Consider the following 27,283-nt stretch of genomic DNA (forward strand, 5'->3'; position numbering starts at 1 on the left):
ACGCGTGCTGAGCTTGTTGACTTCATTAACTTTGCCTCCAACTTTCACCCTGCCCTCAAATTAACCTGATCCACTTCTGATAACTCCCTCCCCTTTCTTGATCTTTCTGTCTCAATCTATGGAGACAACTTATCTACTGACGTCTACTATAGTCTATGGACTCTCACAGCTACCTGGACTATTCCCTTTCCCACCCTGTCTCTTGCAAAAATGCCATCCACTTCTCGCAATTCCTCCATCTCTGCTGTATCTGCTCTCAAGATGAGGTTTTTCATTCCAGGACGAAGGAGATGTCTTCCTTTTTTAAAGAAAGGGGCTTCCCTTCCTCCACCATCAACTCTGCTCTCAAACGCATCTCTCCCATTTCACGCACATCTGCTCTCACCCCATCCTCCCGCCACCCCACTAGGGATAGGGTTCCCCATGTCCTCACCTACCACCCCACCAGCCTCCGGGTCCAACATATAATTTTCCATAACTTCCGCCACCTCCAACGGGATCCCACCACCGAGCACCTTTCCTCCCCCCCCTTCTGCTTTCCGCAGGGGTCACTCCCTACGCGACTCCCTTGTCCATTCATCTCCCCCATCCCTTCCCACTGATCTCCATCCCGGCACTTATCCTTGTAAGCGGAACAAGTGCTACACATGCCCTTACACTTCCTCCCTCATCACCATTCAGGGCCCCAGACAGTCCTTCCACTTCATCTGTGAGTTGGCTGGTATGATATACTGTGTCCGGTGCTCCTGGTGCGGCCTTCTATGTATTGTTGAGACCCGATGCCGACTGGGAGACCGTTTCGCTGAACAACTACGCTGTCCACCAGAGAAAGCAGGATTTCCCAGTGGCCATACATTTAAATTCCACGTCCCATTCCCATTCTGATAATGTTTATCCACGGCCTCCTCTACTGTCAAGATGAAGTCACACTCAGGTTGGAGGAACAACACCTTATATTCCGTCTGGGTAGCCTCCAACCTGATGGCATGAACATTGACTTCTCTAACTTCCATTAATGCCCCTCCTCCCCTTCTTACCCCATCCCTTATTTATTATTTATTTCCCTTCTCTCTTTTTCTCCTTCTGTTCCTCTCACTATAACTCCTTGCCTGCTCTCCATCTTCCTCTGGTGCTCCTCTCCCCCTCCCCCTCTCTTTCTCCCTAGGCTTCCCGTCCCATGATCCTCTCCCTTCTCCAGCCTTGTATCCCTTTTGCCAATCAACTTTCCAGCTCTTAGCTCCATCCCTCCCCCTCCTGTCTTCTCTTACCATTTCAGATCTCCCCCTCCCACTTTCAAATCTCTTACTATCTCTTCTTTGTTAGTCCTGACGAAGGGTCTTGGCCCGAAACGTCGACTATACCTCTTCCTATAGATGCTGCCTGGCCTGCTGCATTCCACCAGCATTTTGTGTGTGTTGCTTGAATTTCCAGCATCTGCAGATTTCCTCGTGTTTGCAGGATTACAAATGCACACCTCAGACTAATATGCATAATACTTCTATCTGCTGATTGCTAATGTCTTAGCACTTGTAAAATACTAGAGTCTACTTGACAGTGTGTCAAAGCCTACATGAATAAGTTTAAGCAGAGTTCAACAACATAAAACAGTATAACACAGTACATCAGCGCACAATGTTGTGATGACCTTTAAAGCTACTCCAAGATCAATCTAACCCTTCCCTCCTACATTGCCCCCCATTTCGCTTTCATTCAAATGCTTATCCAAGAGACTCTTAAATGACACTAATGTATCTGCCTCTACCACCACCTTTAGTGCATTCCAAGCACCTAACATTCTCTGCGTTAAAAAAAATCTCTCTGACATTCCTCCTATACCTTCCTTCAATCACTTTAAAATCATGCCCTCTTGTAATAGCCATTACCACTTGGGAAAAAGTTGTTAGCTGGATGCTCTATCTACGTCTCTTATCAATTTACATACGTCTATAAAGTCTCACATCCTCTCATCTCTCATACACAAGATATCAATCTGGTTAAAAACTAATGCTCAAAAACACAAAATAGTGCTTTCCATGCTACAACTTGCTATTAATGTATGTACAGTATGACCTCTCAAGCAATCGTGAAAATAACTGAGAACAGGAGAGCCAATAGGGAAAGATAGGTAAAACCAGTCACTTCTGATTGTAAATTAATTGGCAATACTAAACTCCCCCCCTCCCCAAAAAACCACCCCCATCAAATCCATTAATGAGAATATTCAGGAACCATGCTGAAAGTCACCAAGATGTTTATTGGAAAACTTAAGGAACAGCAACTCAAGGTAATAGTGCAACTTGCTTCTTTCTTCGGCTTCTACCAACTCTCCTCTATTTTGCTACTGATCCTCCCATTCTGCCAACCCTTCACACACCTGCAGACAAACCCAGAGATTAAGTTTTCAGGATGAATGGTCTGGACTTCCATTTTATGCCTGACTGCAAACACTGGTTTAGCACCTGTTTGTGATGTTTCTGTTCCAAGACGTCTTTCTGTTTTCACCCTGAATCAGTTATTAAGACCACCAAATCCGTGTCTCTATTAAAGAGAAATAGCTTTTCTACTACGTGATGCGGTCACTTACATTGTTGAAATTGCTGTAGTAATTGACTGCATCTCAATGGGTTCTGCTTTAACCAACCACATCAAAGCTACACTACATTTACAGGTGCAAACAGCAGTAAACCATCCAGGAACACAAGATCATTGGCAAAGCTGACCACAATCCATTGTTTGAACAGGCTACTAATGCAAACAACACATTTCACTGTACACATGACAAACCTGAATCTTTAATCTGAAGGAAATCACTTTGCCAATCTAGTCCACAACAGCAAGTACAGTAATCCAGTCCATACTAATCCCCTGCTTGTTCCCAACTCCTCCCCAACCCCAAGAAATTTATAAATTATTTTCCCTCAAGTGTTGATCCATTTGGTGGGGAAGCCCTCATTTATTCATGGCTGGAATAATGATTCTTGGAAAGTTCATGATCTTTAATCAACTTTCATTAAAAAAGCTAATTGCTGGAAATCTTAAATCAACAGAAGATGCACCTGAAGGGACATCAATAGTGAGAAAAACAGCTCATGCTTCAGAACAATAATCTTGTTCTGAATGCAAGGCATTAACCTAAAATGTTTATACAATGAATTCTGATTAATTGGGTCAGGGCAGACACTTATTTGGGACAATTCCTAAAGAACAAAAATGAATCCAGAAAATGCCAGAATTCCCTTGTTTATTTGGGACACTACACTGCTTGATTGGGACAGGACACTGCAGCCGTAGTTTCTAACTAGTGTCAGTTGCGTGTACTTATGTGGCCATTAGACATTACAACATACTCAGAATAAAGTTTTTAAAATGTCATCAATTTTATGTATTTATGTTATCTATTTGGGTTGATGGACGTAGATTCAAATAGCAGTGATTTTTGATCATTTTGTTTTTTATATCTTGAAGGCGGTTCATTATCTGCATGTGTCTATGCTGACTTTGTTCATTTACAGTCAATTGGCAGTGCATGCTAGATGAATGCCTCTGTCGATAATTTTAAGAACTAATACACAGCATTATGGGACGGTAGCAGAATTGGTGGTGTTCTCATTTGTTCTGAATTTCATTTAAATACATAACTTGTTACTCAGTTAAAATGGTAGTTTAGAATTTTTATAACATTTGAATTATTTCAATGAAACTTTGGCTAATTGGGAAAGCCGCTTAATTGTGCCAAAATGTACAGGTCCTGATGTGTCCCAATTAACAGGAGTCCATTTTCCCATTCTCCAATAAATGCTACATATGGAAATATCTGTCTGGATGATGTGCAAACAAAAGCATTTAACTGTATCTCAGTATATTAATAATATACCATATTACCACCAATAATAAGTACATTGTTTTGGATACTGTTGATGGGGACAACCTACCAGGGACAAGTTGCAGTGGTTGTGTCTCTGGCACCGAGATAGGACCCTCAACTCAGAAGGGAAGGAGGGAAAAGAGGAGAGCAGTAGTGATAGGGGATTCGTTAGTTAGGGAGACAGATAAGAGGCTCTGTGGAAGAGATCGAGAATCCTGGATGGTCTGTTGCCTCCCTGGTGCCAAGGTCCGTGATATCTCGGACTGAGTTCTCAGTATTCTCAAGAGGGAGGGTGAGCAGCCATATGTCGTGGTCCATATAGGGACCAATGACGTGGGCAGGAAGAGTGAGGAGGTCCTGAAAGGTGAGTTTAGGGAGTTAAAGGACAGGACCTCCAGGATAGTAATCTCAGGATTGCTACCAGTGCCATGTGCAGGCCAGTTTAGAAATAGTAAGATAGCGCAGATCAACACGTGGCTGAAGACATGGTGCAGGAGGGAGGGCTTCAGATTTATAGATAATTAGGTACTTTTCCAGGGAAGGTGGAACCTGTTCCAGCCGGACGGTTTACATCTGAACTGGAGGGGGACAAATATTCCTGCAGGTAGGTTTGCTAGAGAGGCTCCGGTGGATTTAAACTAGGGGGGAGCGGAACCAGAGTATAGGAACAGATGCAGGGAAGAAGGAAGAAAAAGAAAATAGTAAAGTTGTTTGCACCATTAGTGATAAACAGAGAGTAAGAGGTGGAAAATTTCTTAAATGCATTTATTTTAATGCTAGGAGCATTATAAGAAAGGTGGATGAGCTTAAAGCATGGATTGATACCTGGAAGTATGACATTATTGGTGAAACGTGGTTACAGGAGGGGTACGATTGTCAACTAAATATTCTTGGATTTAATTGTTTCAGTTGTGATAGAATCGGAGGAACAAGAGAAGGAGGTGTTGCATTGCCTGTCAGAGAAAATATTACAGAGGTGCTCTGGCAGCACAGATCAGAGGGCTCGTCTAGGGAGGCTATTTGGGTGGAATTGAGGAATGGGAAAGGTGTAGTAACACTTATGGGGGTGTATTATAGACCACCAAATGGGGAGCAAGAATTGGAGGAGCAAATTTGTAAGGAGATAGCAGATATTTGTAAGTAAGCACAAGGTTGTGATTGTGGGAGATTTTACTTTTCCACATGTAGACTGGGAAGCCCATACTGTATAAGGGCTGGATGGTTTGGAGTTTGTAAAATGTATGTAGGATAGTTTTTTGCAGCAATACATAGAGGTACCAACTAGAGAAGGGGCAGTGTTGGATCTCCTGTTAGGGAATGAGATAGGTTGGTGACGGAGGTTTGTGTTGGGGAGCACTTCGGGTCCAGTGATCACAATGCTATTAGTTTCAATATAATTATGGAGAAGGATAGGACTGGACCCAGGGTTGAGATTTTTGATTGGAGAAAGGTTAACTTTGAGGAGATGCGTAAGTATTTAGAAGGAGTGGATTGGGACAATTTGTTTTATGGGAAGAATGTGATAGAGAAATGGAGGTCATTTAAAGGTGAAATTTTGAGAGTACAGAATCCTCATGTTCCTGTTAGGTTGAAAGGAAAGGTTAAAAGTTTGAGAGAGCCATGGTTTTCAAGGGATATTGGAAACTTGGTTCGGAAAAAAGAGAGATCTACAATAAATATAGGCAGCATGGAGTAAATGAGGTGCTCGAGGAATATAAAGAATGTAAAAAGTATCTTAAGAAAGAAATTAGAAAAGCTAGAAGATATGAGGTTGCTTTGGCAAGTAAGGTGAAAATAAATCCCAAGGGTTTCTACCATTATACTAATAGCAAAAGGATAGTGAGGGATAAAACTGGTCCCTTAGAGAATCAGAGTAGACAGCTATGTGTGGAGCCAAAAGAGATGGGGCAGATTCTGAACAATCTTTTTTCTTCGGTATTCACTAAGGAGAAGGATATTAAATTGTGTAAGATAAGGGAAACAGGTAGGGAAGTTATGGAAACTATGATGATTAAAGAAGAGGAAGTACTGGAGCTTTTAAGGAATATAAAAGTGGATAAGTCTCCGGGTCCTGACAGAATATTCCCTAGGACCTTGAGGGAAGTTAGTGTGGAAATAGCAGGGGCTCTGACAGAAATATTTCAAATGTCATTAGAAACGGGGATGGTGCCGCAGGATTGGCGTATTGCTCATATTGTTCCATTGTTTAAAAAGGGTTCTAAGAGTAAACCTAGCAATTATCGGCCTGTGAGTTTGATGTCAGTGGTGGGTAAATTGATGGAAAGTATTCTTAGAGATGGTATATATAATTATCTGGATAGACAGGGTCTGATTAGGAACAGTCAACATGGATTTGTGCATGGAAGGTCACGTTTGACAAATCTTATTGAATTTTTTGAAGAGGTTACTAGGAAAGTTGAGGAGGGTAAAGCGGTGGATGTTGTCTATATGGACTTCAGTAAGGCCTTTGACAGGGTTCCACACGGAAGGCTGGTTAGGAAGGTTCAATCGTTAGGTATTAATATTGAAGTGGTAAAACGGAGTCAGCAGTGGCTGGATGGGAGATGCCAGAGAGTGGTGGTGGATAACTGTTTGTCAGATTGGAGGCCGGTGCCTAGTGGTGTGCCTCAGGGATCTGTACTGGGTCCAATGTTGTTTGTCATATACTGTACATCAATGATCTGGATGATGGGGTGATAAATTGGATGAGTAAGTATGTAGATGATACTAAAATAGCTTGAGTTGTGGATAATGAAGTAGGTTTTCAAAGCTTGCAGAGAGATTTAGGCCAGTTAGAAGAGTGGGCTGAAAGATGGCAGATGGAGTTTAATGCTGATAAATGGTAGGGCATTGAAGAATGCAGTAGAACAGAGGGATCTGAAGGTGGAATCTCATGTGGATAGGGTGGTGAAGAAAGCTTTTGGTATGCTGGCCTTTATAATTCAGAGCATTCTGAGTATAGGAGTTGGGATGTAATGTTGAAATTGTACAAGGCATTGGTGAGGCCAAATGTGGAGTACCGTGTACAGTTTTGGTCACCGAATTATAGGAAAGATGTCAACAAAATAGAGAGGGTACAGAGAAGATTTACTGGAATGTTACCTGGGTTTCATCACCTAAGGTACAGAGAAAGGTTGAACAAGTTGGGTCTTTATTCTTTGGAACGTAGAAGGTTGAGGGGGGACTTGATAGAGGTATTTAAAATTATGAGGGGGATAGACAGAGTTGACGTGGATAGGCTTCTTCCATTGAGAGTGGGGGAGATTCAAACAAGAGGACATGAGTTGAGATTTAAAGGGCAAAAGTTTAGGGGCAATATGAGTGGGAACTTCTTTACTCAGAGAGTGGTAGTTGTATGGAACGAGCTTCCAGCAGAAGTGGTTGAGGCAGGTTCGATGTTGTCATTTAACATTAAATTGGATAGCTATATGGACAGGAAAGGAATGGAGGGTTATGGGCTGAGCGCAGGTCGGTGGGATTATGTGAGAGTAAGAGTTCTGCATGGACTAGAAGGGCCGAGATGGCTTGTTTCTGTGCTGTAATTGTTATATGGTTATATTATCCTGCTAAGTAGTTCCACCATCTTCTATTTGTATTCATGTTCTCATAGTTTGGTTAAAAGTTTCCTAAGGACCAAGGTAAATTTCATCAGTACAGATCTGAGATTTGTACTGATGATGGGGGAGAAAACATAAAATTCCATCTTCCTCAGAGCATACTTGTGCAGTTCTACACTGCCATCTTTATTTCTGTCTGGTTTGGTGCATCCTCTCACAATATACAAGAAATACAGCAAACTGTCAGGTCAGCAGAAAAAGTCATTGGCTGCAGTCTACCATCACTGCAGGACTTCTATGTGTACAGGACAGAACAGACAGGAAAAAATCACTGTGGATACTGCCTACCCAGCCAAAGTTCCCTTCTGGAAAGTATTATAGGGCCATTAAAACAAAAGCTTCATCCCATCTTAAAAGATTCTTCTCCCAAGCAGTTAATCTGATCAACCTTTCTCTTTAGAACACCCCCCCACTTCCCATTCTCCATTTATTATCTCATTCAATGCAATGAACTGTAAACATTTTAAACCACTCTATCATGTTGTTTACATTCTAAATACATGCTGGTATTTGTGTATTTATGCACATTTTATTCCTATATCTGTACCTTAACATCTTTTATACAATTCTTTATCATTGTTGAATGTTGTTTTTTCTTGTTGCATGTCACATCAACGCAACACAGCAAATTATTAATGCACGTGAATGTATCTGGTGAAACATATCTTTGGAACAGCTCTATTTCCATCTTTAGTATCTTTATTTTCCCCTTTCAAGGGTTCTTTTGAAGACCCTGACCCGGAGTCACATGATGACTAGGGTTCTTTGCAGGACCCACTCTCCGGGTTTCATAACTGGCCATTGTTCAGCATGCTAACGGCTCTGCATCAGAGTTTGGTTTGGCTTTGGAAGCCTAGGATCTCAGGGCTCTGGAGGTGGGCAGATCTAAGGTCAGTGTCATGGCAGGAGACGTGTGTCGTTGGGGGAGTCAGAATTCTGCGGCAGTGTGCCCAGAGACTCGGGATCTTTGGGCACAGAGCTTGAAAAAAAATGACAAAACGGACTTTTAACATCGCAAACCAGTGAGTTGTTTGTTGTGTCTCTGTCTACAGAGGTTGTATTGAGAGCATCCTGAGCAGCTGCATCACGGCCTGGTTCTGAAATTGCACCATCTCAGATCGCAAGACCCTGCAGCGGATAGTGAGGTCAGCTGAGAAAATCATCGGAGTCTCTCTTCCCGCCATCACAGACATTTACACCACACGCTGCATCCGCAAAGCAAACAGCATTATGAAGGACCCCACGCACCCCTCATATAAATTCTTCTCTCTCCTGCCATCTGGAAAAAGGCACCAAAGCATTCGGGCTCTCACAACCAGACTATGTAACAGTTTCTTCCCCCCGCGCCATCAGACTCCTCAATACCCAGAGCCTGGACTGACACCAACCTACTGTATCCTCTACTGTGCCTACTGTTTTGTTTATTATTTATTATTATTTATTGTAGTGCCTGCACTGTTTTGTGCACTTTATGCAGTCCTGGATAGGTCTGTAGTCTAGTGTGGTTTTTCTGTTTTTTCTTACGTAGTTCAGTGTAGTTTTTGTATTATTTCATGTAGCACCATGGTCCTGGAAAACGTTGTCTCATTTTTACTATGTTCTGTACCAGCAGTTATGGTTGAAATGACAATAAAAAGTGACTTGACTTGACTTGACTAGAGAGACAGAGAGACAGAGAGAGAGAGAGAGAGAGAGAGAGAGAGAGAGAGAGAGAGAGAGAGAGAGAGAGAGAGAGAGAGAGAGAGAGAGAGAGAGAGAGAGACAGAGAGACAGAGAGAGAGACAGAGAGACAGAGAGAGAGAGAGAGAGAGAGAGAGAGAGAGAGAGAGAGAGAGAGAGAGAGAGAGAGAGAGAGAGAGAGAGAGAGAGAGAGAGAGAGACTGACTGACTGTAGTACAGGTTTCCCCCGCCATCCGAAGGTAGAGCCTTCCTTATGAAACAGTTCATAAGCCGAAATGTCGTAAAGCGAAGAAGCAATTACCATTTATATGGGAAAATTTTGTGAGCGTTCGCAGACCAAAAATAACCTACCAAATCATGCCAAATAACACATAAAACCTAAAATAACAGTAACATATAGTAAAAGCAGGAATGATATGATAAATACACAGCCTATATAAAGTAGAAATACTTCTCTACAACGATTACCTGCACAGATCTCCGTAGCGAAAATCTCACGCAAGCGCTCTCAGCAGAAAATCTCACGCAAGTGCTCTTGGCAGAAAATCTCACGCAAGCGCTGTTGGCATAAACGCCCTCTCCAGTAACCTTTAAACTATGAAGCTGCCAAATCTACCAAATAACACGTAAAAATACACAGCCTATATAAAAGTAGAAATAATGTATGTACAATGTAGTATCGCTTACCGGAATTGGGAAAACAGCGCTGAGCGATGATGGTGTGTTAGACTGAGTCGTCGCAAGCTAGGTGGTGCAGTGGCCCCCACCCTCCGGGCCGCCGATCCAATACGTTGCAGCAAAGAACGCAGCGGTAGCCGGGAGACACACAGCACATCGTTAAGAAAAAAGCCAAAATAAACATGCTAATTAATTAGGTGCTGCCTGGCACGTAAATGTCGGCACAGATCAGAGGCGATTGCCCATTGCATTGCCTCTGATCTGGGCCGACAATTACGTGCTAGGCGGCATCTACTTAATTAGCATGTTTATTTTGGCTTTTTTCTTAAAGATGTGCTGTATGCCTCCAGGCTACCGCTGCGTTCTTCATGAATCGGTACAGTATCTGTCCGGTGGTGGGACACTGGGGTGTCATCTCATCATCGATCAGGACAGGCAGCTCATCTTCTCCTATGACTGCCCGCCTCGATGTCGAAGGTCGAGGTTCGTCATCTGCTGTGGCTGATGTGGAAGGCTTGTCTGACTGCTGAGCCTCGCGCATTTTTCTAACATACAGTTGTTTGTAAGCATTCAAACCATCCTGCAAATATCCCCTAAACTGACGTACCCTTTCAAAATTAAAGTCGTACTTTATCATTGCAGCCAAAATCTCACGCGGTTGCTTCACTTTCTGCATTCGGTTTTGATTGTTATCCTTTCCTCTTCCAATTGCATCAGCTCTTCATCTATCAGTTCTTGGTCATGGAATGCCAAAACCTCTTCAACATCATCTTCGCCAACTTCCACAAGCCAAACTCACTTTGTCCTTGCTTCGTTCACCACGATCGAAACGTTTAATTATGTCTAGTTTTACGCTAAGTGTAACACCCTTACTCTTTCAGGCTTTTCCAACACCTTAGAACTCATCTTGCTAACGGCTGTTCAATGCAACATGCTTAAGCAATGCCGTTCCGAATCCAGGGCAGAGCAGCTGCTCGGGGCGCACGCTGCCTCTTATCGCGTGCTGATTTTTTATCATGCACTGTCTTTCTTTGTGACAGTGAAAACACCTTCTGAAAGCGAAAACAGGGTACTAATGTAGGTCTTTTGCTGCTGGGGGTGGGGGGGTGTATTGTTGCTTGCTGCCACTTACGCGTGGGAGGGAGGAGAGCTGGAGGGACTTTGGGGTTCTAACATTTAACTGTCATTCATTCTTTGGGGCACTCCTCTGTTTTCATGGATGGTTGCAAAGAAAAAGCATTTCAGCATATATATTGTATACATTTCTCTGACATTAAATGTACCTTTGAAATCTTGGAATGAAGTTGATCCTTGACATATTACAAAATCAAAATGAACAAGGGGTTTAATGGGGTGGAGTTTGTTAGGTATGTTCAGGAAGTTTTCCTGACATTATGTGGATAAGCCTACAAGAGGACAGGTTGTACTTGATCTGGTATTGGTCAAGTGTCAGGTCTCAGGTCTCTGAGAGAGAGAAAGCATTTTGGAGATAGTGATCACAATTCTATCTCCTTTACCATAGCATTGGAGTGGGATAGGAGCAGACAAGTTAGGAAAACTCTTAATTAGATTAAGGGGAAATATGAAGCTTTCAGGCAGGAACTTAGAAGTATAAATTGGGAGCAGATGTACTCAGGGAAATGTTTGGCAGAAACGTGGCAAATGTCCAGGGAATACTGGACATTTCTGCTCTGCATTGGTATGTTCCAATGAGATAGGGAAAGGATGGTAGGGTATAGGAACCATGATGTACAAAGGCTGTTGAGAGTTTAGTCAAGAAGAAAAGCTTACAAAAGGTTCAAAAACTAGGTAATGATAAAGATCTAGAAAATTATAAGGCGAGCAGAAGGGAGCTTAAGAATGAAATTAGGACAGCCAGAAGGGGCCATGAGAAGGCCTTGGTGGACAGGATTAAGGAAAACCCCAAAGGCATTCTACAAGTATGTGAAGAGCAAGAGGATAAGACATGAGAGAATAGGATCAATCAAGTATGACAGTGGAAAAGTGTGTATGGAACTGGAGGAGATAGCAGAGATACTTAATGAATACTTTGCTTCAGTATTCACTACAGAAAAGGACTTTGATGATTGTAGGAATGACTTACAGCAGACTGAAAAGCTTGAGCACATAATTAAGAAAGAGCTTTTGGAAAGCATCAAGTTGGATTAGTCACCAGGACTGGATGAGATATACTCCAGGTTACTGTAGAAGGTGAGGGAGAAGACTGCTGAGCCTCTGGCGATCATCTCTGCATCATCAATGGGGACGGGAGAGGTTCTGGAGGATTGGAGGGTTGTAGATGTTGTTCCCTTATTCAAGAAAGGGAGTCTTACTTCAATGGTTGGTAAGTTGATGGAGAAGATCCTGAGAGGCAGGATCTATGGGCATTTGGAGAGGCATAATATGATCAGGAATAGTCAGCAAGGCATTGTCAAAGGCAGGTCATGCCTTACAAGCCTGATTGTATTTTTTGAGGATGTGACTAAATACATTGATGAAGGACGAGCAGTAGACGTAGTGTATATGGATTTCAGCAAGGCATTTGATAAGGTACCCCATGCGAGGCTTATTGAGAAAGTAAGGAGGCATGGGATGTAAGGGGTCCTTGCTTTGTGGATTCAGAATTGGCTTGCCTACAGAAGGCAAAGAGTGGTTGTAGATGGGTCATATTCTGCGTGGAGATCAGTCACCAGTGGTGTGCCTCAGGAATCTGGTCTGGGACCCCTTCTCTTCATGATTTTTATAAATGACCTGGATGAGGAAGTGGAGGAATAGGTTCGTAAATTTGCTGATGACACAAAGGTTGGGGTGTTGTGGATAGTGTGAAGGGCTGTCAGAGGTTACAGCAGGTCATTGATTGGAGGCAAAACTGGGCTGAGAAGTGGCAGATGGAGCTCAACCCAGATAAGTGTGAGGTGGTTCATTTTGGTAGGTCAAATATGATGGCAGAATATAGTATTAATGGTAAGACTCTTGGCAGTGTGGAGGATCACAGGGATCTTGGGGTCCGAGTCCATAGGACACTCAAAGCTACTGTGCAGGTTGACTGTGTGGTTAGGAAGGCACACTGTGTATTGACGTTCATCAACCGTGGCATTGAGTTCAAGAGCTGAGAGGTAATGTTACAGCTGTATAAGACCCTAGTCAGACCCCACTTGGAGTACTGTGCTTAGTTCTGGTCACTTCACTAAATGAAGTATGTGGAAAATATAGAAAGGGTGCAGAGGAGATTTACAAGGATGTTGCCTGGGTTGGGGAGTATGCCTTAAGAGAATCGTTTGAGTGAACTTGGCCTTTTCTTCTTGGAACAACGGAGGATGAAAGGTGACTTGACAGAGGTGTACAACATGATGAGATGCATTGATCTTGTTGATAGTCAGAGGCTTTTTCACAGGGCTGTAAAGGCTAACATAAGAGGACACAGTTTTAAGGTGCTCGGAAGTAGGTACAGAGGAGATGTCTGGGGTAAGTTGTTTTTTTTTAACACAGCAAGTGGTGAGTGCGTGGAATGGGTTGCCGGCGACACTGGTGGAGGCGGATACAATGGGGTCTTTTAAGAGATTCTTGGATAGGTACATGGAGCTTAGAAAAACAGAGGACTATGGGTAACCCTAGGTAATTTCTAAGTTAAGGAGATGTTCGGCAGAGCATTGTGGGCCGAAGGGCCTGTATTGTGCTGCAGGTTTTCTATGTTCTATGTTTCTAACTACATGATGCAACACTAAGACAAAGCACAATGGTTTAAAATCGAGCACACCATCTCTCTTTATACCAGGTCAATGACCCAGAAATAACATTGTATAAACAAGGTTTTACCTATGGTATCTGCTTTGCTGAAGTGACGAGTTACCACATTGTCCATGTTGTTATTCTCACATAACTTTAATTCCAAGAGGTAAACCTCTACCTTACAATTCTTCACAAACATCCCATGTTCAACAACCTGCGGACGGAATATCACAGCATTAGAAAGTACAAGGCTAAAAGATCACGGGAAAAAAATAAGGACTACACATATTTTGCATGAAATAAACCTTTTTTAAAAACTTATAAAAAACTAGAAAGTCTGCAGGTGCTAAAAATCCAAATCAACAGACACAAAATGCTGGAGGAACTCAGCCAGTGAGGCAGTATCTCTGGAAGTGGATAAAGTTGATATTTCAGGCCGAGACCCTTCAGCAGGAGATTGGTTCTGAAATTGGTTGGCAGAAGGCACTTTTTAACAAACATATTTCTAGATTAAGTCAAGTCATGAACAAAACTGAAGTATTTGCACACCAACTTTTGAAATGCTGCATTCTAGTATGGTGGCTAACTGAATTTAATTTTTTTACTCCATTTACACATTCAACAGCCAAGTTCAGATGATAATTATACACATTCTTTCCTTGTAAGAAGTGAACTTCTCATATGGTCTCAAATATTCTGTAATTAAGAAAACAAAGTATCTCATTCATAATCTAGCTATTTTAGCTGCTCGGTATTTCGCTAACACAGAACAGTAATTCTTTTAAATCAATAAATTATTGATGGAGAGGGCTTGTAAGTCACATTGAACAGCAAAGCAGAGAACATTTGCCGGAAACAAAATGTCAAATTAATTTTTAAAAAATCCACAAGACATAACTTAATGGTGCAATATCTATCGCACATGCTATCTTAAATCTGGTTGTACTTAGGGATCCTCTTGGAAAGGGTGATCACAGTATGATTGAGTTTCTCATACAAATGGGGGATGCAATAGTTCATTCTAAAACTAGAGTATTATGCCTAAATAATGGAGACTACAATGGGACGAGGGAGGATTTGGCTAACGTAGACTGGGAACACAGGCTATATGGGGGAACGGTTGAGGAACAGTGGAAGACTTTCAAAGAGATTTTTCAATGGTGTTCAACAGAAGTATATTCCAGTTAAAAGCAAGGACAGGAAGGGTGGGGAGAACCAACCTTAGATAACTAAAGAAATAAAAGAAGGCATCAAACTGAAAGCTCATGCATACAAAGTCGCCATGAACAGTGGGAAACTGGAAGATTCGGAAAACTTTTATAAAGACAACAAAGAACCACTAAGCAAGCAATAAAGAAAGAGGAGCTAGATTATAAAAGTAAACTAGCCCTAAATATAAAAACAGATAGTAAAAGATTTTATAATTATATAAAGCAGAAAAGGGTGGCTAAAGTGAAAGTAGATCCTTGGAGGATGAGAAAGGGGAATTGATATTGGGTAACGAGGAAATGGCAGAAGCTTTGAATGACTATTTTGTGTCAGTCTTCACGGTGGTGGACATGTCTAACAAGCCAAAGAGAAATGTTATGTATGCGATTGGAGGTGAGGACCTTGATACAATATCACTAAAGAGGCAGTGTTAAGCAAACTTATGGGCCTGAAGATAGATAAGACCCATGGCTCTAATGGAATGAATCCCAGGGTACTGAAAAGAATGGTGATGATTTACCAAAATTCTCGGGACTCTGGGCAAGTCCCAGCAGATTGGAAGGCAGCGAATGTCACGCCACTGATCAAAAGGCAGGAAACTACAGTATAGGCCAGTTAGTTTAACATCTGTAGTTGGGAAAATGCTTGAAGCCATCATTAAAAAAGAAATAGTAAGGTACCTGGAGAAATGGATCCATCAGCAGATGCAGCATGAATTCAGCAAAGGCAGGTCCTGTCTGACAAAATTACTGGAATTCTTTGAGAATATAGCAAGCACAGTGATCGAGGGGAACAGATGGATGTCATTTACTTGGATGTCCAGGAGTTCAATAAGGTGCCGCATAAAAGGTTTATCCATAAATACGGACATATAGAGTTGTGGGTGAAATATCAGCACAGATTGAACTAATGTTAACTAACAGAAAGCAGAGATTTGGGACATGTGGGTGTTATTCTGGTTGGCAATTAGGTGAGTGGTGTGCTGCAGGCATTGGAGCTGGGTCCGCAACTGTTCACGATATACATTAACAATCTGGAAGAGGGGAACAAGTGTAGTGTATCTAGGTTTGCTGATACTAAATTAAGTGGAAAAGCAAAGTGTGCAAAACATACGGAAAGCTGCAGAGAGATACAAGCAACACACATCAAAGTTGCTGGTGAACGCAGCAGGCCAGGCAGCATCTCTAGGAAGAGGTACAGTCGACGTTTCAGGCAGAGACTCTTCATCAGGACTAACTGAAGGAAGAGTTAGTAAGAGATTTGAAAGTGGGAGGGGGAGGGGGAGATCTGAAATGATAGGAGAAGACAGGAGGGGGAGGGATGGAGCCGAGAGCTGGACAGGTGATTGGCAAAGGGGATACGAGAGGATCATGGGACAGAAGGCCTAGGGAGAAAGACAAGGGGGGGGGAACCCAGAGGATGGGCAAGGGGTATAGTCAGAGGGATAGAGGGAGAAAAAGGAGAGTGAGAGAAAGAATGTGTGTATAAAAATAAATAACAGATGGGGTACGAGGGGGAGGTGGGGCATTAGCGGAAGTTAGAGAAGTCGATGTTCATGCCATCAGGTTGGAGGCTACCCAGACGGAATATAAGTTGTTGTTCCTCCGACCTGAGTGTGGCTTCATCTTTACAGTAGAGGAGGCCGTGGATAGACATGTCAGAATGGGAATGGGATGTGGAATTAAAATGTGTGGCCACTGGGAGATCCTGCTTTCTCTGGCGGACAGAGCGTAGGTGTTCAGCAAAGCGGTCTCCCAGTCTGCGTCGGGTCTCGCCAATATATACAAGGCCACATCAGGCGCACCGGATGCAGTATATCACCCCAGCTGACTCACAGGTGAAGTATCGCCTCACCTGGAAGGACTGTTTGGTGCCCTGAATGGTGGTAAGGGAGGAAGTGTAAGGGCATGTGTAGCACTTGTTCCGCTTACACGGATAAGTGCCTGGAGGGAGATCAGTGGGGAGGGATGGGATACAGATAGTTTAAGTGATTGGCCAAGGGTCTGGCAGACAGGAGTACAATTTTGGTAAATGCCAGGTTGTCCACTTCAGAAGGAAAAATGAAAGAGCATATTATTTAAATGGTGAAAAAATGTAGTATGCTGCTGTGTAGAGGGACTTGGGAGTGCTTGTGCATGAATCACAAAAGGTTGGTTTGCAGGTGCAGCAGGCTATCAAAAAGGCCGCACCTGGAGTACTGTTTACAGTTCTTGACTCCTTCCTTGAGGAAGGATATACTGGTTTTGCAGGCGGTGTACAGGAGGTTCACCAGGTTGATTCCAGAGATGAGGGGGTTAGACTATGAGGAGAGGTTGAGTCGCTTGGGACTGTACTCGCCGGAAATTCAGAAGAATCAGAAGAGATCTTATAGAAACATAAAATTATGAAAGGGATGGATAACATAGAGGCAGGAAAGTTGTTTCCACTGATAGGTGAAACTAGAACTAGAGGGCATAGCCTCAAAATTCGGGGAGTAAATTTAGGACAGATGAGGAGGAATTACTTTTCCCAGAGAGTAGTGAATCTGTAGAATTCTCTGCCCAGTGAAGCAGTGGAGGCTACCTCAGTAAATATATTTAAGACAAGGTTGGATTGACTTTTGCATAGAAGAGGAATTAAGGATTATGGGGAAAAGGCAGGTAGGTGGAGATGAGTCCATAACGAGATTAGCCATGATCTTATCGAATGGTGGAGCAGGCTTGAAAAGCCAGATGGCTTACTCCATCTTACTATTTTTTATGTTTCTTGTGTTTTAAAATAAGAAATGAACATCATTTTTATCCCCCATCATTCAATCCTGGAATGTTTTGAAATATTTACAGAGGAAATGTAGTCTATGCATTCATAACCAAAATGTCTCCAGATTTCTGCGTTTAACTTAGGGATTTGGGGTTGGCACAATACGCACTAATTTAAAAATAGCCAAAGACTACTCTCACTGCACACACTGTTTCTGGATATCTACTTAAATCTCATCTCATCAACAATTTGCCATCTCTTCCATGTTACACAAATTAACTTTACCGAAGACAAACACCTTCATTCTGTGTGACTGTGACAAAGGTAATTTTAGCACTCTTCACCTTCTATAGTCTATGATTGCCTTGTATATCGACCTACCTTGTGCACCATTGGGACACTGGGACTGCATTTACATGGCTCTTACTAGATAAGCCACACCCAGGGAACCTGCAATACCCTCCTCTAATCCTCTCCTACAATTACTTTTGACGTTCCCCAGAACCTATTCTAAGCATGTTATCTACGTACCACACTTTGGAAACTATCTGAAAACAATGATTTCAATACAAACATAGAGTTTGATATTGACACATGACCAATACAATACTTAATATTGGATGAATACAAATTTACTTAAACTAAGTACTCAAAAAAGGCTAGCGTATGAGGAGCGTTTGATGGTTCTCGGCCTGTACTTGCTGGAGTTTAGAAGAATAAGGGTGAATCTCATTGAAATGAGGAGAGGGTGTGTCTTACAGTCTAATCTAGAACCACAGAACACAGCCTCAGAAAAGAAAAACGTCACTTTAGAACAGAGATGAGGAGGAATTTCGTTAGTCAGAGGGTGATGAATTTGTGGAGTTCATTGCCACAGGTGGTTGTGGAGGCCAAGTTATTGAGTATATCTAAAACAGAGGTCGATAGGTTCTTGGTTAGTCAGGGTGTCAAAGGTTACAGAGAGAAGGTAGGAGAATGTGGTGAGAGGATTAATATATCAGCTATGATAGAATGGCAGAGCAGCCTCAACGGACCAAATGGCTGAATTTTGCTCCCATGTCTAATGGTCTAAAAGCAAAATTTTTCTATTGCTTTGGCTATGAATCACATTTTCTAACCACTTCTCTGATTGGCAGTTATCTGAGACAGAAACTGAGGTATAAAACAAAACAATTAATGACAAAGGTATTTTAAAAACTAAGTTTCAGGCCACATATCCATTTTTATAAAATTGTTCAATTCTACCCAACTTACATCACCTGCTACTGAAACCTCTACCTACATTTGTTTTTATTACAGGCTCAACCTTTTCAACCGATTCACGCTAACGTCTCTTGCTCTAGCCTCTAAATTAGATTAATTTTATCTCTGCCGTTTCTATCCTGACTCCAATGCCAACTTTCTTATCATCCTGTGCAAGCTATTTAAGTCTACCTTTTAGATAAGCACAGGGAGCCAATTTTCATTTCATTGATCTTATGACTCTTCACCAGGACTCCTAAATGAAGTTTGTTAAGCTGCAGGAAGGATCAAGTGTGGGGAACGTCAATGCTGTGTTTATAAAAAAAGGGGAATGAATGAAGCTTATCCTGTAACTGAGGGAATTTGAACAAATACAGAACAAAAGTATAGACAAAAGAAAAATAGTACTTTAAACTTCTGTCAACCAGAAGCAAAGCAGTATTTTAAAGATAATCTGCACTTTTATAGAAAATACTTTTTAAAAAAACTTTCACTGCTAAATCAATTATATTTACCATTTTCAAGTGCACCTACAGTATTTTAAATGTTTTAGTATGAGAACCTCTTGATGGTTATTCATTTCTTAACTTATTCCAAAAAATCAGTTTGAAGTCTTCAGTATTATAATGAAATGTTTTACATAAGGTCAATACTGAGAGGATGCTTTTTTCAAGAGTGGAGGTGACTGAGAAGTGTTGAAGCGTTGTCCAAAAGGAAACTTCCTTTGTTTCTAAATGAGGAATAATGCTGGTACTGTATAAGAAAAATTGTTTAATTTCCACTGCAAAAAATCCAAAAGCAGCAATCAAAATAGTAATCTTAAACTAAAAATGTTATTAGTTACTCTGAAATTTAGAGGGAGATCAACTGGTCAGTCAATTTATCACGTAATGTATATTATGTACTTAAGAGCAGTGGTCATATTTTGACTACCATAAAGTGACAAGCTTTAATCAGCCACTCCCAAGAAAGTCATACCTAGGAATAAGTGCAAAATCAGAGGTTAGAAACATGTAACATACCCAAATAGTATTTGGCACACACTTGCACAACATAAGCCAATAAATTTTAAGGATGCAGCTTTGGAATTCAAACCCTCCAAATTTATTTTTCCACATTGATAAAAAACAAAGTAGCTACCAAAAAAAATAGCAGGGTGGAAGCTACTACACTTGTTTGTGTCTGTGCAAACCTAATAGTAGAAAGAAAACAAAAGTGCAAGTTAACCAGACTTTTGTCTCTACTAAATTCACTGAAGTCATTTTCCTAACTTTGGATTCCAAAATTTAAACATTTCTCCATTCAATACAGCTAACAGTTCATACAAAATGCTTAGTATAACCACCAATCTCATAATCTTACAAAAATATTTCTACAGCTTTGAAGTCCATCGTGGAAAACAAATTAACACAAGATAATTTTAATGAAATTGGTTTTCTGAGAATCAGACCAGTACCATTAAAGATGAAAATACTAAACCCATTTTCATTCTGAAAAATTACAAACAAAAAAGCAGATGCTAGAAGTCTGAAATAAATGTAGAAGTGTTGAAAAGTCTAAATCAGTAAGAGTCTCTGAAGAAGATGACACCCAATGAGACACAGTGACATTTCACAGACAACTAACAAGTCTACTAAGGAACACACATCAAAGTTGCTGGTGAACGCAGCAGGCCAGGCAGCATCTCTAGGAAGAAGTGCAGTCAACGCTTCCGTAGCTGTGGACTTATTTTTGGAGACTCTGTGGTTCATATTCTGCAGATTGATTGTTTGTACAATTTGTTCTTTCTTTTTCGCACAATGGATGTTTGACTTCGTGGTGTCAGATTTTTTGAGAATTCTATTGTGTTTCTTTGTTTTGTAGCTACTTGAAAGATGATGAATCTCAAGGTTGTATATGGTGTACATACTTTGATAATAAACGTACTGTGAACTTTGAAGAGTGAAAAATTGTTTCAGGTTAAAACTGGAAAACAGGGAAGTTAATTTTCAGTTGCAGTTTTGATATATTAATTCCATTTCTCTTTCTACAAATGAAAGATAGCCTGCATTCCAGTATTTGCCATTTTTGTTGCACCATTTAAAAATGCCACAAAGCAGGGAAGGTAATGCATGGATTTCCTGGGTATGAAAAACTATGTGCAGAAAATATTAGCTTCAGTTTAAATGGTTGCTATGTTCCCAATATATATACAAAAAATTGTGTACCGATATTAGTAGTGGACTACCAATTAAGATCCTAAGAGATTGAATCCTGGCATTTTCAGAATAATTTGAAAATCTGTGACTGCTATAAAATCAAACTAGTTTCCTGTTCGAGTAAATGTGACCCAGTCTTATTCAACAAAAATAATATGTAATGTACAGGCTGGTATAGAAAGACCTCAGAACAACCACGGAAATGAATTGCAGCCTTGCCAGCATTTTAAGAGATGAACAGTTTAGCTTTCCTTGAACGAATTTTGCTTCTAAACATTAGCTTGCTGCCTGCTTTCTACTTTACAATATAAATGAACATCATAATGAACTCAAAATTAACTGTGTAAAATGAAGTACAAATATTCAAATAACTCAAAATTCATTTTAATATAGTCTTACCTTTCGTACAATGGGTTCCTGACCCTCAATGCAACCGTACCAAGTGACGAACTTGTTCCAAGCTTCAGTGGGAACTAAGACATAATCTAATTCATCAATCAAATGTTCCTTCAGGACCTGAGATTCTACTTCTGCACAAAAGATTAATAAAAGACTACAATTTAAGATATTGCAACATTAGAAACTCAAATTACAGTTCAAAGTTTAAATAAATATGAACACATAAATATCAGTTAACACAGTTAAAGAGCATCTTGGATGCAGTTTTACATCAGCCTCTTGAATCATTGTGAATAACTTCACTCACCCAAACAGTGAACTGATTACGTAAACTATAGATTCACTTTCAGGGACTTAACAAATCTTGTTGTCAATGATTACTTATTATTATTTTTTTAAATCTTTTTGGGTTTGCACAATGCACATTGGTTGTTTGACAATCTTTGCTGTGTACAGTTTCTCACTGACTCTCATCGATTCCCGAAGGAGGGAGGTGCGACACAGCGTGCGCGGCCGCTCCGAATGAATATCGTATGTGTAACTAGGGGGCCGTGCACAATCCGGATTTGATGGAGATAGCCGTGGGAAGCATGGAGGAACACTTGGAGTAACTTCCTGAAATGCCTGCTTCACTGCCGCTGCTACTGTGCGATCCAGAATCTCTAGAGACGAAGACCCCAAATCCTCAGCTTTGCCTATTGCCGGGGCCGGGGTCGAAGCGCTTGGCAGAGATTGTGCTCGGTGCTCGGAGAGTTGGTCAGAGGTTTGGAGTTTTCGGACGGACTCGGAGTCAGATTGTGGTCGGATGCTTCCAGTATGCTGCATCGGCAAGTTGGCGGCACTAGAGGTTTACCGTCTGCGTGAGATGATGGGACTTTCAAGAGACTTTGAGACTTTACCGTGCCATGGTCTGTTCTTATCAAATTACGGTATTGCTTTGCACTGTTGTAACTATATGTTATAATTATGTGGTTTTTGTTAGTTTTTAAGTCGTTTTGTCACGTGTTTTCGTGATATCATTCTGGAAGAACATTGTATCATTTCTTAATGCATGCATTACTAAATGACAATAAAAGAGGACTGCATGTCCTTATAATTTAATCTAATTCTATTATGTTTCTTTGTATTTACTCTGAATGTCTGCAAGAAAATGAATCTCAGGGTAGTATTTGATGACATACGACATTGCAAGAAAAAGTTCATGAACCTTCTGCAATTATCTGGTTTTCTGTTTTAATTACTTATAAAATGTGGTCTGATCTTCACCTGTCACAATAATAGACAAACGCTATCTGCCTGAACTAATAATACACTAGCATGTGTTTATAGTTTAATCATTCACATTCCAGGCTTAAAAAAGTATGTGAACCCTTGTATTTAATAACTGGTAGAACCTTCCTTAGCAGCAAACATTTCCTGCTTATTTTGAACTTTGAGGAACATGGACATATTTTCTCAAAGATAAGTAAACACCTGAGATCCTGCAGATGCTGAAAACCTTGGGCAAAACAAAAATTATTGGCAGTACTTTTCTGGCGGCACAGTTGTAGTCGAATCAGCAGAAGAGGCTTCATGTAGGTCCGGTGGAGAAAGATATTTTTTAAAAAGCTTTTGCGTGATTTTGGCTTTTTTCAGTGGCACACTTGAAATTCATTAGCAAGGGTAAATAAAAATAAGGTGAACCAGGTCTCTGGCACAATGGCTCTGAGGGAGGGGGCAAGAAGGGAATCCATAGCTAGAACAGATGACCCGAGAGTCTGGGGATGCCATAGACACTCAGAATATACATTGTCTCCCATGAATCAAGGCCAGATATCTTGGATCAGGTCCATAGCATCCTACAGGGGAAAGGCGAGCAGCCAGTTGTACATATGGTACCAACGCCATAGATAGGAAAAGCAAGGAGATCCTGAACAGAGAACTTGAGGAGCTATGCAGAAAGCTGAAAAGCAGATCTCCAGGGTAGCAATCACTGGCGCGCGGATTTGGCAGATGAGTGCGTCGCTCAGAAGCTGGTCCAGGGACAGGATTTCAGATTTCTGAACCATTGGGATCGCTTCTGGGGAAAGGTATGATCTGTACCAAAGGGATGAGTTCCAGGAGGATCAATATCCTTGTGGGCAGGTTTGCAAGAACTTTTGGGGAGGGTTTAAACAAATTTGGCGGGGGGGGGGAATCAAAGTGATAGGGCTGTTAATTTACAAACAGAGGTAATGTGCAGTAAGACTGACAGGCAGATGATAGGGCAAAATTGCAGTAAGTGGGACAAGTTGCAGTGTAAAAGGAGGACAAAATCAAAAAAGGTGACTGAAACAGGACTGAAGGTGTTATTTGTGAATGCTCAGTGTACAGAATAATGTAGATGAGCTTGTAGCACAGATACTGACTGGCATGTGTGACTGCTGGGCATCACCGAATCGTGACTGCAAGCAGATTATAGTTGGGAGCTTAACGTCCAAGGACAACAGACCTTGGTATTGAAAGGACAGGCAAATAGACAAGCAGGCAAGTAAGGGGCATTTTGGTCCGGTTGTTAAAAATATATAAAATAAAATCCTTAGAAAGTGGTAACATAGGATTGGATGATGTAGAATCCTTTTGGGTAGAGTTAGAAACCACATGGATAAAAAAGACCCTGATAGGAGTCAGAACAGTGGCCAGGATGTGGATTACAAATTACAATGAGAGACAGAAAAGGCATGTCAAAAGAGCAATGTTATGATAGCTGAGGGGAATTTCAATATGCAAGTAGATTGGGAAAATCAGGTTGATGCTGGAACCCAAGAAAGAGAATTTGTAGAATGCTTATGTGCTGACTTTTTAGAGCCGCTTGTTGCTGGGCCAATTAGGGGATCAGCTATTCTGAACTGGGTGTTGCAGAAAGCAACCCTAAGGAGGCAATGATCATAATGTGCCAGAATTCACTCTGTAATTTGAAAGGGGAAAACTAAAGTCAGATGTATCAGTATTTTAGGAGAATAAGAGGAATTACAGAGGCATGAGAAAGGAGCTATCCAAAGTTGATTGGAAGGAGACACTAGCGTGGATGATGGTAGAGCAGCAATGTCTGGAATTTCTGGAAGCAATTCAGAAGACGCAGGATAAATACATCCCAAAGTAGTAGTAGTCTAAAGGCAGGATGATGCAACTGCACTGACAAGGGAAGTCAGAGTCAACATAAAAGCTTCCAGCAAATGTGAGACCTGTACAGAAGTGACAGTTTGCACTTGAACTGGAGGAGGACTTATACTCTAGCGGGAAGGTTTGTTCATGCTGCATGGGTGAAGTTTATAGCAGACTTACAGGGGAATGGGAATCAGAGTGCCAGAAGAGATAGTGGAGAGGTTGTGGAGACAGCTGTTAAGACCTCAAAGTCAGGAATCAAAAGTTTAAGCATGGTGCAACTAATGTTCCGAGCTGTGTAAACTTCAATGCAGGAGGTATTGTTGGAAAGGCAGATAGACTCAGGGCATGGATCAACACATGGAATTATGATATTGTAACCACTAGTGAGACTTGGTTGCAGGAAGAGCAGGACTTTCATCTCAGTATTCCAGGGTTCCATTGTTTTAGACATGATAGAGCGGGAGGGATTAAAGGGGGAGGGGTGGCATTACTAGCCAGGGAAAATGTCACAGCAGTGTTCAGTCAGGACAAAGACTGCAGAGCTCATCTAGTGAGGCAAATGTTAATGGGGCAATATCATAGACCACCCATCAGCCTGCAGGATTTAGAGGAACAAATTTGTAGAAAGATCACAGACATAAGAAACACAAGGTTGTCATATTAGGTGATTTTAACTTTCCATATATTGACTGGGAATCCCATACCGTAAAAGGACTAGAAGGGATAGTTTGTCAAATGTGTTTAGGAAAGGCTCCTTAATCTGTACTTAAAAAGTTCCAACGAAAGAGTGTGCGATACTTGACCTGCTATTAAGGTATGAGACAGGGCAAGTGACAGGAGATTGTGTAGGGGAACACTTTGCACCTAGTAATCATAATGCATTATTTGGTAGGTCTGGTCCGCAGGTTGAGATTCTAAATTGGAAAATTTTGACAGTACCAGAAAGGATCTAGCAAGTGTGGATTGGAACAGGCTGTTTTCTGGCAAAGGTGTACTTGGTACTTGGCCTTCAAAAGTAAAATTTTGAGCGTAAAAAACTCACATTTGCTTGTCAGAATAAAAGGTAAGGATAACACATTTGGGGAACTTTGGTTTTTAAGAGACATGGAGAGGCCTTTGTTCAGAAAATAAAAGGAGGTTGTATAGCTGGTATGAACAAATGACGTACATATGGAGTATAAAAAATGCAAGAGAACATTTAAGAGATCAGAAGGGCTATAAGAAGGCATGAGGTTGCCTTAGACAAAGTGAAGGAGAATCCTGATTATGGCATGTTAAGAGCAAAAAGATTGTAAAGTACAAAATTGATCCTCGAAGATCAGAATGGTAATCTGTGTGTGGAGCCAAATGAGATGGGTAGATCTTAAATGGATTTTTTGCCCCTGAATATTTACTCAGGAAATGGACACAGTCTATAGAAGTGAGGCACAGCAGTAGTGAGATCAAGGACCCTATACAGATTAGAAGAGGTGTTTGCTGTCTTGAGGCTAATTCCCAGGGCTTGACAAGGTGCGTCCTCAAACCCTGTGGGAGTAAGTGCAGAAATTACAGGGGCCTGAGCAGAGATATTTAAATCATCCTTAGTGACAGTTGAGATACCAGAGAATTGGAGGATCGCTACAATGCCATTCCACTTTATAAGAAAGGTTCTAGAAGTAAATCAAGAAATTATTGACCGGTGAGCCTGACATCAGTAGGGGGAAAAGTATTCTAAGGGACTGGATACATGAGTATTTGGATAGACAGGTACTGATTAGGGATAGTCAACATGGCATTGTGCATAGTAGGTTGTGTCTAACCAATCTTGTAGAGTTTTCCCAAAGAGGTCACTAGGAAAGTTGATGAAGACAAAACAGTAAATGTCACCTACGTAAACTTTAGCAAAACATTTAACAAGATCCTGCATGGAATATTGGTCACTCACTTGGCATTCGAGATGAGGTAGTAAATTAGAATAGATAGTGGCTTTGTGGGAGAAGATGGTTGCCTCACTGACTGGAGGACTTTGACTAGCAGAGTGCCGCAGGGATCAGTGCTGGGTCTGTTATTGTTCGTCATCTTCATCAATGATGTGGATGATAATATGGTTGACTGGATCAGCAAATTTATAGATGCCACCGAAATTGGGGGTGCAGTGAACAGCAAGGAAGACTATCAGAGTTTGCGAGCTGGATCTAGAGCAAATGGAACAATGGGATAAAAAAAGTGGCAGATGGAATTTAATACAGACAAGTGTGAGGTGTTGCACTTTGGTAGGACCAATCAGGGAAGCTGGTCAGATCAGATCACCGGGTATATTTATGGCGGCGGTTGATAGGTTCTTGATTAGTCAAGGTGTGAAAGGTTACAAGAAGGCAGGAGAATGGGTTTGAGAGAGAAATGGATCAGCCATGATGAATGGTAAAGCAGACCCAATAGGCTGAATGGCCTGATTCTGCTTCCATGTCTTATGGTTAATCAGAACTCTTGCAGGTTTAGTGGAGCAAAGTAGATAGTTGATCTTTTGAGCTAAGACCCTTCATTAAGCCCTGAAGTGCCTCAGTCTGAGATATTGACTGTTTATTAATTTCCATAGATGTTGCCTGACCTGCTAAGTTCCTTCAGCATTCTGTACAAGTTGCAGTCGTAGAAGTCTTTTGTTGTTCAGAATGGGTATGATATGATGAGGATTCACAGCTGCTCCCGACACAAATAAAGGTTTGGTACATGTGATCACTGGATGGCAATAGCAGGGTCAGACTAATTAATCAGGATGGTGATCCTTCAGAGATATAAAGACAAAGGTGGCCATGGAAAACTGG

At 41.3% G+C, this 27,283-nt stretch overlaps 1 protein-coding gene across 3 annotated transcripts in view; it reads right to left on the bottom strand.

Annotated features, from left to right (window-relative positions):
- The window catches only part of usp4 (ubiquitin specific peptidase 4 (proto-oncogene)), a 122,826-nt gene that overhangs the window by 77,280 nt on the left and 18,263 nt on the right, over positions 1-27,283 (bottom strand). For all 3 annotated transcript variants that reach the window (XM_063067729.1, XM_063067728.1, XM_063067727.1), the window contains exons 3-4: positions 21,357-21,487; positions 13,657-13,783 (exon numbers count right to left, since the gene is read on the bottom strand). In XM_063067729.1, the coding sequence (XP_062923799.1) occupies positions 13,657-13,783; positions 21,357-21,487 (258 nt within the window). The remainder of the gene's footprint in view (positions 1-13,656; positions 13,784-21,356; positions 21,488-27,283) is intronic.

This window comes from Mobula hypostoma, chromosome 15 (genome assembly GCF_963921235.1).
Source record: "Mobula hypostoma chromosome 15, sMobHyp1.1, whole genome shotgun sequence".
NCBI classification, from domain to species: Eukaryota; Metazoa; Chordata; class Chondrichthyes; order Myliobatiformes; family Myliobatidae; genus Mobula; species Mobula hypostoma.